Genomic DNA, 15,069 nt, shown 5'->3' on the forward strand with positions numbered 1-15,069 from the left:
CTTCGCCTTATTTTGGTTTACACATTCAATCGTCATATTTCGATATTGTGGAACGTGATTCATTCCACTATACTCTAGGCACTTCAACATCACAGAGTGCCTCAGTACCTTTGAGCGCTGCTGGCCGATTACTCACGGGACCGCGAAGTCCTGTATGTTAACAGAGACGGCCAGCTCAAACGGCGCGGCGTAGCCCGCGGGATTCCGCAGGGTTCGGTGCTCGGTCCACTCTTGTGGAACCTAGGCTTCAACTGGCTCCTGTGGGGCGTCCTAATCGCGGGCATGAGTGTCATATGCTATGCGTATGGTCACTACCCGGGGAAGACATTTGGGGCCGCGGCACGGCTGGCGTCGGCGGGCGGCACATTAGTCGCTCGCAGAATACGATGCCTCGGCCTGAAAGTCGCGCTGGAGAAAATTGAGGCCCTCTTCTTTCCGGGGCCTCGCCAGCGCGCCCCTCCCGACGCGTTGAGGACGTTAGGATTGACGTCAAAGGCCATATGAAATATCTGGGCCTCACGCTTGACGGGAGGTGGCATTTTAGCCCGCACTTCAACGGGCTAGCGCCACGCTTTCTCAAGGCAGCCGGCGCACTGAGTTGGTAGTTGAAACAGACTACAGCTAATTTTCATAGTGGACTGTACTATACGATAAACATGTCAGTCAATTTGACAACCTTTGTCGGAAACATTATTCAATGAAAATATTGTCCGAACCCTTAGTATTTCTCTTCGACAAATACATTAAGACACCGTGAACCACTTTTCTTTCACGACTATAAATATATTTTAGCAATTTAATTCACAAAATCAATTGCACACATTTAAAATAAAGTTTGTTTACACTTTGACAACAATAGACTGACATGCAAGGTGACATGTCAATGAAGTTTTCAGTTACTGTTGCCATTAAAAGAAATTAGTACCATTAGTTTTCCGCAACATGGCGAGGGTTTTTATGTTCCTGGTCAGGCTATATATTAATTTAAAAATTGAATGTGACAAAGCATATGACACTTTTATTTTATACAAAAAACTGTTACACAGCGCAAGAACTGCAAAAAAATATAGTTTTTATAAAAATAAATAATTAAAAAATGTATATTTGTCTATTTTTTGTTTTTCGAATACTATATTTTTTTTAAATGTACTATATTTTTCTACACCTTATTTTGGAAAATACTATATTTCGCTGATGAAATGTTGGCAACCCTAGGCGGAGCCGCCCTAATGTATTTATTTACATACTCGCCCCGGGTTCTAAGAGATTGTACAGGCGACACACCTAACACTAACACCTTATGCAGTCGAAATAGAAGCTATTTTCCTACAAAATTGTATAGTGATGTGTCCTACGTCCACTTTTACCTTTGCTTTTTGAAGAACGTGTCGCGAAAGAGAAGATTGACCGACGCAAATTGGCGGGTTATTCGTTTAATTTGCCCTTAATTTCTTTAAGCCTAAGGGAAAGATTAATTTATTAATCAACCTGTGATGCGGTTGTTTAATGTGTGTTTTACCAATGGTCGAATTATTATAAAAACAGAACGGTTGAAGAGAGTTATTTACAAAGAGCTACACGAGCAATAGTAATGAAATAAATGGTAACTCTATAATGAGTTTAATCATTACCGATCCGATAAAACCGATCTTATTCCACTAACTATAAAGATGTTTTTACATGAAGTTGTCAATAACGATCACGGTTATTTAATTGACTCGCACAATTATATTAATTATGTCTAGCACCCGCTGATCAAATGTCTATAACGCTAATTGGTAACAAAATTCCCTTAATGGGGCTTGGCTGGTACGAGGAAGAATACAGGTTGGGCCAAAAAGTTTTGCATATACTTAGCAAATCTTGATTTCTCGAATTTTAGTAGCCTCTTTAGAATTGAAAACGGATAAGATAGATAGATAGAAAAACTTCATTGACACAGTACATAATACATATTAAACAACAACAACACATCGAGAATAAAAGGTAAATAAAATCAAAGAACAATCACAAAGCCACTGCGCCAATAGGCTCCCGTCGTAGGTGATTACGTCGTATCCAAATGTTTAAACAAACCGCGTTGTCGATCCCATTTGCTCGAACTTCTCTATCCAAGCTCTTATTAAAAAGCGCATGAACATACATGGCGTAATTCGCCATTTCTAAACGTATAGTTCCATAGGAATCATTGCTTTGGTAAGAAAAAAACCCACAAAAAACACGCTGCTGTCCCGTAAAACACTCCATAGTGACTAAAAATTTATGAAATTGTGCACAGTTTCTCGTCGCTCCGCGTCCCTAACTCGAACCGTTTTCGAGAAATCAAGCGTTGCTATTTGCAAAAATTTTATCCCACCCTGTACATTGTACGGACGACAGCACATGAAAGTATACATTTTTGTTGAAATATGACCCTTATTACAACTACACAAGATCCCAGTAATCAGCTTGACGTGCCCTCTCGTCTGTACGTAATCCACTTACGTAGATATACGTTGTTATTCCCAAAGATGGCGGCGGGTCTTGTTAAAATTTAATATAATTTTCGGACAATTCGGTAATTGCCATTTATTAGGAATTGGGTATAAGGAAAACTCTCCAAACCTTATATTGTACGTAATGGGGGATAATGTTGTTGAACGAGTAATTTTCCAATTATTTGTTTTATTACAATTAATACGCGACTAACTGACTCGGCGAATTTTGTGCCGCTTACGCGCTTTTGAAAATATTCTACGAGTAGGTATAGCCCATGTTCAGTTTTTGAGCATTTTCAATTCAAACAAACAATCAAATTTCTCTTTATAATTAGTGCAGATTAACATAAAAATTATATGTGACTTTTGTACTAACAGTAAGCTACCACTAAATATCCAATTTCTCAAAACGTTTTAAACTTTATGTCAGTTGTAGTATTGTTGAAAATTACTTGTGGATTTTTTGAAGTGCTGCAGGTACTTCTATAAGGTTAATTAAGTAGGTAGGTAAGTATATAACATTTTCATTTATGTGAATTAACAGGCAAAGGGTTAAAGCAACTATGTCTAATATGACATAGTTATGATACTAATGGCCCATAGCGACATAATTATGCTCGCTAACGATACGACAATAACGTGAAGCTTATGCCACAATTTAATTAAGAAATTACAACGAAAGTGTACTTGAGAGAACAAACAGACTGTTACTTACTCCTAACGAAGTGATAAAGCTTTTAATTAATTCAACAAAATATTTCATAATAACTTGACTTTCTTTTTTCATCTACAATATCCAGTAGGTATTTGTTCATAATTCAAACTAGATGTGTCCGCAACTTCGCACGCGTGAAAATAGTTTGAATAATATTTTCCGTTTATGCAACACTTTTCATTACTGCTCCGCCCCTATTGGCTATAGCATTGGTTCCCAAAGTGGGAGGCGCGCCTCCATTCCGGCCATCTGTGTACTTAAGTATTAAAAACCTTAGACCGCTAAGAGAATGCATTCCAGACGTATCGAGCAGATACGACAAATAATAATCTTGACTGGAGAAGGGGGGGCGCGAAATTTTTTGTATGGTCGAAAAGGGGCGCGTCTCAAATAAGTTTGGGACTATAGGATGATGATGATGACACACAAAAGTTTTTTTCAAATCGGACCAGTAGTTCCTGAGAATAGCACCTGACATACGAGTACTATGTATGAAAATTTTCGTTACCTGTACACCGCTCAAGATATCTTAGGTGTGTCATAATTAGTAACTCCCAACTGAACGCTCCCGCGCTCAAAGGAAGCGAGCGGTTTATGTAAGGCCGCGGCCATACATATGCGGAGCCTGGTGCGGAACTCAATGCTATGCGGAGTTTGGTTCTGAAAAACGCGTATTCTTACACGTTTGCGCATACAAACATCACATCAGACTATTTTTTTAACAAATTATTTTTTTAATGCAGAACAAGGCAAGTATTTGACCGTAATCACACTAAATGTTCAGTGAGATGCAGTCTATGATGGCACATACCTTCGTGGTGTGATTGTGTGTGACAAAATATGATTTCACAGTGTTAACTTGACGTATTGACGTATACTTAGCTGATAAAACATATGCCCGTTGGGACAGAGACAGTTTCAAGTGGCTAGCGACCACCCGCCGGAAGACAGTATGCTTCCCACTTCCCACTCGGTGACAGACAACTCGGTGTGCCCGGAAGTGCCCGGTTGCGGCATCGCAGCATCGGTTATTGTGGATATCCTTGGGGAATGCAAAAGGGAACAAGCAGTTAGAATCCGAAGACTGTGAGATAAACTCAAAGCCCAATCCCAATAATCCAATATAAGTACAAATCTTATTACGATACGTGTATGTAACCTAAGTTGAATTCAGTCAAATAAACAATACATTAATTTTGTTTACATAGGCAGGTCAACTCTTAGTCCGGAACGCATTCCTGTACGTAAATTTTATGGTTATAGGTGACTCCTGAACCTGATACACTGATATTACGTCTAATTTCTTTGTTAACGTCCCACGCTAAGATCCTCATGTAGGTATTTATAAAGGCAAGGAAAGCAAAAAGATCCGAAGATAAACATGTAAAAATCTACCATGTGCATTGACTCTGATGTTATCACATTTGATTCTTCTGCCTACGCCCTGTTTCACGCCCTGCACTCAGCTCCGCATATGCACGTGCATTAAGCGTTAAGATGCGCCTACAACCAACGGCCCACACAAATTGAATACTCTCGAGGCGTATTTTTACCAGCAAGTGTTAGGATAATTTTATAAAATGTTTAATAAATATTTAAAAATAATTTCAAAAACACATAAAAAAATAACAATAATTAATTTTAATTTCTAAAAGTATTGGATATCGACTGACGTCAGATCCGGCAATTCGCTTCGTCGATTCACTCACTCATTCAAGTTCTATTACTCATTCGGTCGTTCACTTTATTGTAATTCGAGCACCGAACAGTCAGTCGCTATCCAACCTCTGCTGTGAACAGACGTCTCGAGGGAAGTTTGTAAAGTGGTGGAAATACTGCTCAAGCAAACCAAGGCTAGTTTTTTTTTATGTAGGTACCTACCTACATTATTATAAAATAAGAAATATTAGTGATTGTTTTTGTCACTTATGTTTTCATTATGAAATAAATTGATCGATTTCGTAATATTGGGTTCTTATTTACACCGTAGTCGTTTTACTCGTAATGTTATTCGTAAACTCCTTTTACAAGATTCCATCAATTCATTAACGTAGGTGGAAGAATTTTTTTTTGGGAACTGTTATGCAATTTTATTCGTTCGAACCTTTTATTCAAATGACATCCACTGCTGGACAAAGGCCTACCCCAAGGATTTAATTTTTCGCCATTTTTTTAAAATTTCGTACGGCAATTTAAATTTTGATGACATATCGCCTACGCCCCGCTCAACGCCCCGCGTAAGCCCCGCTTGTGCATGAGCGCGCACTAATTGAGTGCGGGCGCGAGCGAAATACTTTGCGCCGTAATAGGCATCGCGGTTACATTGGGGTCTCATTATCTGTGAGTCACACTTATAAAGTACGAACACTTCAATTACGTGGCATCAAAGGAAAATATGCTCAGACACTTCTGAAATAGGTGTGGATCTTTTGACAAAACATTTTGTCTGCGATATTCGTGTATTTCGTAATTAATTTTAAGCCCTAAAATGAACACATCAATGTTATACGTTTTAAACTAATAAGGTACATAATATCTGACTATAATAAAGTTAACCTCTTTTATTTGCAACAAACGATATTGCCCTAATAACCATACCGGATTTTATGTAATTTGTGACTCTGCCACAAACTCTTTATGTTCGCAGTCCGACTTTGCTATAGGTAAACCTAGTTTAGTTTCAAAAACAAAGGTGCATGTTTAATTTCACATTATCGAACATTTCATTATTAATAATATAAAACTAATAATATTAAAATCTTCTTGTATAAGGGGTTAAGTAAAGCTCTTGCCTTGCGTCCAGCAGAGGACTGGCATTAACTAAAATTATGATGTAGATCTTCTGGATATCATTATGAACGTCATCACCTTGACACAACACATCACTTGCAACGACACATCATGACATCATAAACTTATGCTTTTTCCGTATCGCGTGATCCACCTTCATTCAGTCATTACAATAAATGGACCCGAAAACGCGGGAAAGATGCCTAATCTCTTTCGTAAACAAATGTGATGATGAAATAGAATTTTACTCCCTGTACTCAAATGTGTCCATGATACTCTAACCATCTCACTATCCTCGACATTTGAATGTGGCTGATCAGTGTGCCGTCACCATAATACCTGCCATTTGTGGCTTTTATTGTGGAAGCTGCGCTGGCAACCGTAACTCTATACTCGACCGCTCGTAAAGTACGGTCGACAGCACATCAACCTATACATTTTTGTTGCAAAATAGCCTGTATTTCAACGAGATAAGACGCCACTGTGTACAGGTTGATGTGCTGTCGACTGTACAATCTCGACTAGGTGCGGTAGTAGGACCACGATACGTTATGCATTTTAATGCTGCTGTAGATTTTGCGGTGAGATGACTAGCGTGATATAAAATTACTTACCATCTATTTTGGCATTGAAATGGGGTTGTTTAATATACCTTCAGGCTGTAAGATTGTTCGTAATATAATACGAATCTGAATTGATGTGTATAAGTAACCTTTGTCCGTCGTTTAGCTGGGGCTTTTCTATCACTGAAAGTATTTATCGCGCATCACACTCGCCATATGAGACATGATACATGATTGCTTTCTCTATGAGTACAAAATTTTCTTCTCTATTTCATCTTCATCTATGTCCTTACTAATAATCTCGAGTTCATTTGTACAGTTTCTCACAATTGGCCTTTAAAAGGCATTGAATAGCATGGTCTAATATGGTCTATTTGTATGCCAAAATCCTAATTGGTTCAGTGTTTTGTAGTAAAAAAGTAATAACAGATAGACAAACAGAACAACATTCTTTTTTACAATATTAGTACGGATTTTTCGTACTGTGAAAACGTTTTAGGCCTCAGCCTCGAACTTAGCGGGCAGCGGGGCGGGAGCGGCGGCGGCGCGGCAGCGGCGCCGGAGCGGGCAACGAGCGGGCAGCGGCGAGGGAGCGGGCAACGAGCGGGCAGCGCACTCCTTCTTTTGCCCACAATAAATCGAGCGTTAGGAATAAATTTGAATCGAAATAAAATTGTCGCCGTTGTTCAGACATTTCGTTTGCGAATAAACACAATTATCTCGACAACACAACCCCGAACACAACACTTCGCCGCTAAAGCGCCGCACGAGCTGCCCGCTTGTTTCGAGAACGGGTCTGCGTTGCCCGCCCCGCTCCCGCGCCGCCGCCGCCGCCGCCCCGCTGCCCGCTAAGTTCGAGGCTGAGGCCTTAAACTTATTTTCTGCCAATATCACTCAATGTATTGGCAGCACCAGCTGCAGGGTAAAAATGCTGGTTTCAATATTATTTACTTCTCACATACGAGTACACTGAAAATGGATAGCTATTGTTTTGAGAGGAAACCAATTGTGTAACAGAAAAACTATTTGTAGATACTAGTTAAATAACCCCTGTTATTGGTTTTCTTAAAAGTAATACACCATTGTTTCAGCAGCAACCAAACAAACTTTTGCGCTGTTTTATTAACGAATGAAATTTTAAATTAAATTAAATAATAATAAACATCCCAGGACATTTTACACTACGCTTCTAGTCCCAAACTAAGCAAATCTACAATGCATAGTTTTCTAATTATGAGCTTTTATTTCCAAATAAGAACTTTCATATCTACGCATTTATGTGATTAGCTTTATTAAAACTTATTTACCGTTGGGTATTTTTCTCCAGACCGTTCCAGGCTCAATATCTACTAAATTAGGTCTAGTAACATCTTCGCTTGTTTTTATTAAATTCCAGTGTTCTTAGACATAAAACAATTTGCTTAATAAACATTTGACCTTCCTTGACATGTCCTATCTAAACACAGTGAGAAGTTGTTTTTAAATATCTCATCTAAAATCGCTCTTAAAGTCTAAGGCCTGGTTTCCACCAAAGCCTAGTGGTGCGGAGACGAGAAAAAATGTGCGGAGAAGCTGACAGGCTATTTACACCAAAGCGGAGCGACGAAAAGCGGAGCGATGCGGAGACGAGAGGAGATGTGTGAGCTGTTCGTAGCTGTCAGCTGTCAGTCTATTGCTATCTATGAAACACCGCATCGCTCCGTTCTTCTCCGCTCTTCTCCGAACCTGTCAAATTCTATAGAAAAACAAATGCGCCCGACACATCTCCACTCGATCCATTTCCACCAAAGCGGAGCAGAGTCGAGATGTGCAAATAATGGAATCTGATTTGTTATTCAAAAAACTTCTCTGCTCCACTCCGCAACGCTACGCCTTGGTGGAAATCGAGCCTAAACCTTAGTGGGTAAGATACCTTACTGCTCAACTTTGGTAATTAAGCAGGTACAGTTCTGTAGCCAGTATCGTAAAGTAGAAGTTTGGTAGATTCTAGTTAGTCATTAAAAGCTCCTTTAGGTCAAGGTGTGATGGAGCAACCAATGTATATATACATTAAGGAAACTGAACCTCATTGTTCTAACGCTTAGATACAAGTTTATGTATAAAGTTATACAAATAAGTCATGTCTGCTGTGATAAGTAATAAGAGGGCAGCGTTTTTTGTACAAAAATTCACCCTATTATATGGTTTGTAAAGTAGTACGTACGTAAAACTGAACTGGTGTTAGACCTTTATAGATCGTGTCTAAAAACATATCCCACCTCTTATACTCAATGTCAGGATCTAAAAGTTTAGCGTCATTGAAACCCAACCTGAATAGTCCCGGGGTATAGCTTACTGTCTTGAAAATAAAACACCTTTCCCTCCTATATTCTTCTCTAATTCGTTCGATTGCTGAAGTAGTAATTAATACTTCAAAGTACTGAGAAAGAAGCTTCGTCAAATTTTAAATAACTTTAAAAAATCGTATTGCCTAAGATCGATTTGATATATTAGAGAATTTTAGGCTGAGTTGCACCATCTAACTTTAACCGTAACTATAACGATGGCCGGTGTTTTTGTATGGAATTTGACAGACTTGTTAAAATTAAAGTAAGATGGTGCAACCCAGCCTTAATAACTAAGCTTGGCCAAGTCCAGTACTACAGGCCAAGTCTCATGCCTCACACCACACTCGCTCCAATTACACGGGCCCATTGACCCAGTTGGAGACTACCCGCACTCGGCCTGCAGCGGAGTGCATAGTTTTTGATGGGAACTTTACCACCCCAAGAGGCTCGTGCCCGCACGTGAGTCCTTGTTTGTTGTTTATCCTGGACGTTAGACATTGAGGCCTCTAAAATAGTAAGACCCCGTGTCTTACTATTTTAGAAACTTCTTTCTTTCGGGTCTTTAACGTCGCGTTAAGAAACGTGTCTTAATATTTTACTTGAAATGGAACGCGAAAGTTTAAAACCTTATATAGAAGCCTCTATTCTGAGACAACACTCGAGTATAAATCCCTGAAGTGATAAAAAGTATCCTCGAGGACTCAACTAAGAAATAAGGACGAGTACTTATTATAAAATGATACTTACATAAATTAGTTTTAAGCATGTCATTGCTTAAGTTCGAATCGAATTATGAGCTTCGTATCATTATACGGGCCTAAATTAAGTTAGTAGGTAAGTAGATAGGTAGGTATACGCACTACGCAGGTATTCACAAACATTACTATGAGGTCTCACAGTGCGCGTGGACGCACGTGACACATGGACCAATTACAGAGCTCTATTCAACGCTGTGCTTTCAATTTGCTGCTTCACTTAAGCAAGTATCGTTTGAGATACGTGCGCGAGGCCTCTATTTTGAGACAGCACTCAAGTGGTACTACAACCCAAGTAACATTTTACTCCATTTAAGAGTTCAATAGTCGTTCACATGTACTCCACAAGCTGTGTATGTCAGCTGTATACGAGCTGTATAGCTTGCTATAATGCTTTTATAGAACCAGTTTGGGCACAAATTAGACAGCTTTAAGTTCACTATGGCTGTACATTAGCAGTATAATAGCATTATAATAGCAGTTTAAATAGTAACATCGTACTTAAGGCTGACTTACGGCACTATATGGGACGCAGTGTGAACCATACAACGTACGTGAGGACAATAAAGAGTAACAAGTGGCTAAATGCACAGCTTTCAAAGTTATAAAGTCCGACAAAAGTACTCCAATGCTACCTAAAGTTCACGTGTGTCTTAAATTATTTCCACATTTTAATATTAGTTTGGTATTTGTACGTGAGTGCCAAGAGGGAAACAACTCGGGCGGATAATCATTTATGCAAATAATAACACGGGTTTTAAATACTTAATAATGTTAATGCCATTGGGAATGCAACTTTATCGTGAAATGTATACATATTTACAGCTAAAATATTTACGCGCCTCTGTAAAAACGCGATATTCATTTTAATTTTATTAACACAAACAAGTCCTACTACAGCTACTAGCTGTATAACAGTCTAAAACAAGTAAACATAACAGCCTTTGGCTTTATAAATGACCACGTGTGTTCTATTAAAATGCTAGCTCTATAACATCGTACAAGTAGGCCGTTAAACAGCGGTTGCCGTATCTCTACCCTCCTATAATGCTCTTAGTCAGACGGCTGACTAAAGGATAGTTGTTAGAGTATTATAACACCAACAATCGTATAAAAGTATAACTCTACACTAGTCTACACTCCTATAAGTCCCTTAGACAGGTATAGGTGTAATTAATTGCAATAATACAGCTTATACATCACGAGTGAACTGTACTAATGCTTTAAGTACACATTGGAACTAAATGTGAACTCTTAAATGGAGTAAAATGTTACTTGGGAAATCCCTGAAGTGATATACAGGTAGGATAGTCCTTGAACTAAGAAACAAAGATGAGTTCCATAATTGTATTGCCTATTGTGAGATCAAAATCTTCTACAGTGATATAAAGTAATTGATACTCAGGTATTACAGTGGTGTTACATACCTATGTAAGACACTCCGGTACAACAAAATGTATACGATTGAAGTTCTTTCGTTCGTTCGTTTCAGCCAAATGACGTCCACTGCTGGACAAAGGCCTCCTCCAAGGTTTTCCACAATGCACGGTCCTGCGCTGCCCGCATCCAGGCTCTTCCCGCGACCTTTACCAGATCGTCGGTCCACCTAGTAGGAGGCCTGCCCACACTTGCGAAGCGATTGAAGTACCGCACCACAAATTAGTAGTTGTTGTAATAGTTGTACAATAAAAATACACAATGTGATGCGCTGAAAAATCTACAGTACAGTTCGAAAAAAGGGAGCATTATAATAGCATTAGGTCTTACCGAAAAAATAAAAACATCTCAAAATCCGAAAGCGACGGAGTTGTCACTCCACAATCTGCTAATTATTTCAATATCTCTTCTATTTAATAACTGATAACGTCCCCAAAATTATAACCAGCAACTAATAGCTCGGTTAATTGTTATTCGGGTCACCACCGCCGCATTTATTCGGCCATTACAAGTCGGGCCATCGCCGCGCCGCATCGCACCGCATTCGCAGCTTAAAAGCTAAACCGTACCGCTTTTAATTCACACAAACATTTCCCGCGAACAACGGCGTAAGTAATTTAATTAGGCAGTCGGCGCACGCGGGACAATAGTGATGGGATAGTGATTTTGTAACGGTAATAAGATTTAAATATATTTATTTTGACAGTAGTAACATGGGTACAATTTATGTAAAGAATTGTGTCTTGGTTGTATTATAATAAATAAATTGTGCCAGATTTCACCCGAATTAACGTGACAGCTCGTCGCTTCTAACTGACGTAACTGACATTTTGCAAAATTTTCAGGCGATTAGGCGAGAAGACGAATCAGTCTTGCAAAACTGATTATGATGGTGTAGATAACTCAGTTTCGAAAAAAATGACAGATACCTACGTCAGAGAGGCAAGCGACGAGCTGTTCCTTATTCCAAATAATAAATAAATAAAAATAATTTAAAGCATTTACGTTGTTGTTTTACTCGTATATCCCCGGTACAAACGATGACCAGTGTAAGTTTTTAATTTGATTGTGACCGTAAATCACGCTTCAACGCCAAAAAAAAGACTAGTACAAAATGAACAAGGAACTCATTCGGTAACATTACTGAAAATTATCTTCCATAATTAAAAAAATATCTCTCCCATCACTACTCAGGCCGGGTCGCGCAGGATTATAATAAGCGGCTAAATTAATATTTGACGAGCATGCGTGCCCCCGACCCCGCACTATCCAATTCATACTTCATTTTCATTAAGAACGCTACGAGGTACGTACGAGTATGTGACCCAGGTTTAATTATTTGTACAGTCTGCAAAAGGGAAAGGAAATGAAAATATCTTTATTTAATTTTGGCCACGATTGGGTAGTTTAATAACGACCCATCCCATACAAGGGACTCTTTGCAAGTTGCCTTGTCTTTTGGGATCTACCAGCACTTCGGTCTTTTCAAGGCGAGAGTGAATAGTCACTTACATACAGGGCAGATATGTACCATCCTAGACTGCATCCCACTTAACATCAGGTGCGATAGTGGTCAAATAACTGCCTTGTTATGCATAAAAAAAATAAAAAAAGATAAGGCAAGAGCTTTTTCGATGACTTCTATGAACAATTGACTGCACTAAAATAGAGAGAAACGGGTCTTAACGCGACATTTATGACTGAGTTACATTATGTACCTACTCACGGCTTGACGTTTCGACTGCTATGCTGCAGCCGTGGTCACAAGCAGACTGGCGGCTCGCGGCGTCGTCCGTTCGGGCGTGTCTTTTTATTTTAGTTGAAATGGATATGGTTTAAAATACACACTCGAATTGAGAACCTCCTCCTTTTTTTGAAGTGGGTGAAAAATCTTAAATTGACTGCACATCAGAATACACATTTTTATTGTAACTTTTTGACACCTGAGTCTTCGTTTTAGAAGTTCCAATCCTAAGTTCTCAAGTTGATTATAGTTCTTGTGAAAATCTGAAATTCCTGCATCTGAATGGCTTTTCCGAATAATTATAACTTGGCTTAAACTTTAGAGCAGTTCTCTTAAGCAGTGTAAGTTTTAACTGCTTAAGAACTCAAAACCTGCGCTTGGGTGCTATTAAAACTAAATTCCATTTCACATTTCTGAATGTTTTCGTATCAAAATAGTATAATAGAATTCCAACCCACGCTTTTCAACGACTTAATTTATTTATCCCAGCACACACTCGTCCAAATAAATAAAAATAAAATCCAATGGCGATTCAATAGAAGCCTATTTTTAAGGGAAGGCCTCCCTTTTACCTCCATCCCTCCCACGTCCCTCAAATTGCAAGTGGATTCACTTGAAATGTGAAGATATATCACGAAATAAGAAATTTTACTCAAATGAGACGCTGTCTAGCTGTAATGTGGAAAACTAGACAGACATTTTCTTAAATTACTCGGCAAAGTTGGAAAAGCGAGGCAATGTTCATTGTTCGCTAACCGAGCAAAAAACTAATAAAAATATGAATTGTTAAAGGTAATTTTAATATTTATGAAACATAGAATATGTAAATTCGTAACAATAAAAGTCCTAAAATATTCCTAAAATGTAAAAGTAGAATTTTCTTGTCTTCGTGTTGTTAATACAAGTACATTTTACCTAGCTGTGTTCACAATAATTGCTGAACTCACTAGTAATGGATTAAATCTTATTTTTCTTTGCTTTCTAAATTCTGCAATCGGTAAAAGGGCCTCTGTCAACATCGTGAATTTGGCGCATAAAAAGCACATTTTGAAATTTGACCACGATCACCACACGCCGTAACACACTGTCACACATCCGAAGAAGAACCGTATAAAAAGTCACCCTCTTCAAAGATCCACCATTTCGAAACTACATGTCATGTAACGTCCGACGCAACAATGCTTGCAAATAGGCAAATGCTAAGGAAGAGTCAGTCAACGTAACTCCCTACTAAAAAAGCCCAAACGCCCAAAGATTCGTACGAAAACGTCACACCGCGTTCTTAACCGCTTCGAAACTCATAAAAACCTCACAAAACTCATTTATTTTTGCAAATAGGCTTTTAACCGATTGAGTCCCAGACGGCATTAATTAATGTCATAACAATTGATTATCTATTGTGTCTAGATTCGCGGAGCTTGAAGGATTAAACAGCACTTTGACACGTCCCAGTATTAACCCTACCACTGCTTTGGGACAACAAATGGCCCAGTGCTGAGAAGAAGCAGCGCAAGAAACTCAGTCACAATTGTCAGCAGCAAAGGCACTACTATTTCGAAACTACATGTCATTTAACGTCCAACAGTGCTTGCAATAGGAAAATCCAATAAGGAAGAGTCAGTTTGTTCTCTAATCGAGCGTCCGCAATCAGCTCCAAGTGGTCCGTTCGCGCGGAAAGCTGCCATCTTATTGAGGCGAATCCCGTGGTCAGTGTACCGTTCACGCTTTGTGCAGAACCATTTTGCCGTTTGAATCAGATTTATAATGGACCTGCATTGGACGTTGTCCTTTTGCCCGGTTTCTGACGTGAACTCTGCAAATATTGATGCGACGGTTGAAAATCAACGGATTGAGACGTTCCGGTGGACAATTAGCCAGAATTACCTATTCATATTAGTCTTTTAATTACTATAATATTCAATTTTAATTTCGCCATTTGATGATTAATCTGAAGGTCTCTCAAATATTTCTGCTATTTTTGTCGTAAGATGATCAAACGAAGCATGTTTAATGTTTATACAATGTTTTAACGTATTTTTCATTGTTTCAGAGCGATTCGAGGAACAAAGAACACCCAGCACGTAATTCTCATAGCTGTCGTGAAGAAAAGGTAAGTTTGTATAATTATTTATTACTTAGGCTCTATCTCTCTACTTAGCCTCAAAGTTAGCGAGAAAGTGACGATATTATTAATCGGAATTGGCCGAAGTTTGTTGTGAGTTTACTAATTATATAATTCATCCGGTACCTTTCACGATGTA

At 38.8% G+C, this 15,069-nt stretch overlaps 1 protein-coding gene across 4 annotated transcripts in view; it reads left to right on the top strand.

Moving 5' to 3' along the window:
* Pde8 (phosphodiesterase 8) overlaps positions 1–15,069 on the top strand; it is a 118,736-nt gene that overhangs the window by 48,735 nt on the left and 54,932 nt on the right. For all 4 annotated transcript variants that reach the window (XM_028311740.1, XM_028311737.1, XM_028311739.1 and 1 more), the window contains one exon: positions 14,859–14,918. Coding sequence is in view for 3 of the 4 variants with exons in the window: in XM_028311737.1 (XP_028167538.1) it covers positions 14,859–14,918 (60 nt within the window). In the remaining variant the exon portion in view is untranslated. The remainder of the gene's footprint in view (positions 1–14,858; positions 14,919–15,069) is intronic.

Source organism: Ostrinia furnacalis, unplaced genomic scaffold, assembly GCF_004193835.3.
Source record: "Ostrinia furnacalis isolate ACB-3 unplaced genomic scaffold, ASM419383v2 OfSCF3546, whole genome shotgun sequence".
Taxonomy (NCBI): Eukaryota; Metazoa; Arthropoda; class Insecta; order Lepidoptera; family Crambidae; genus Ostrinia; species Ostrinia furnacalis.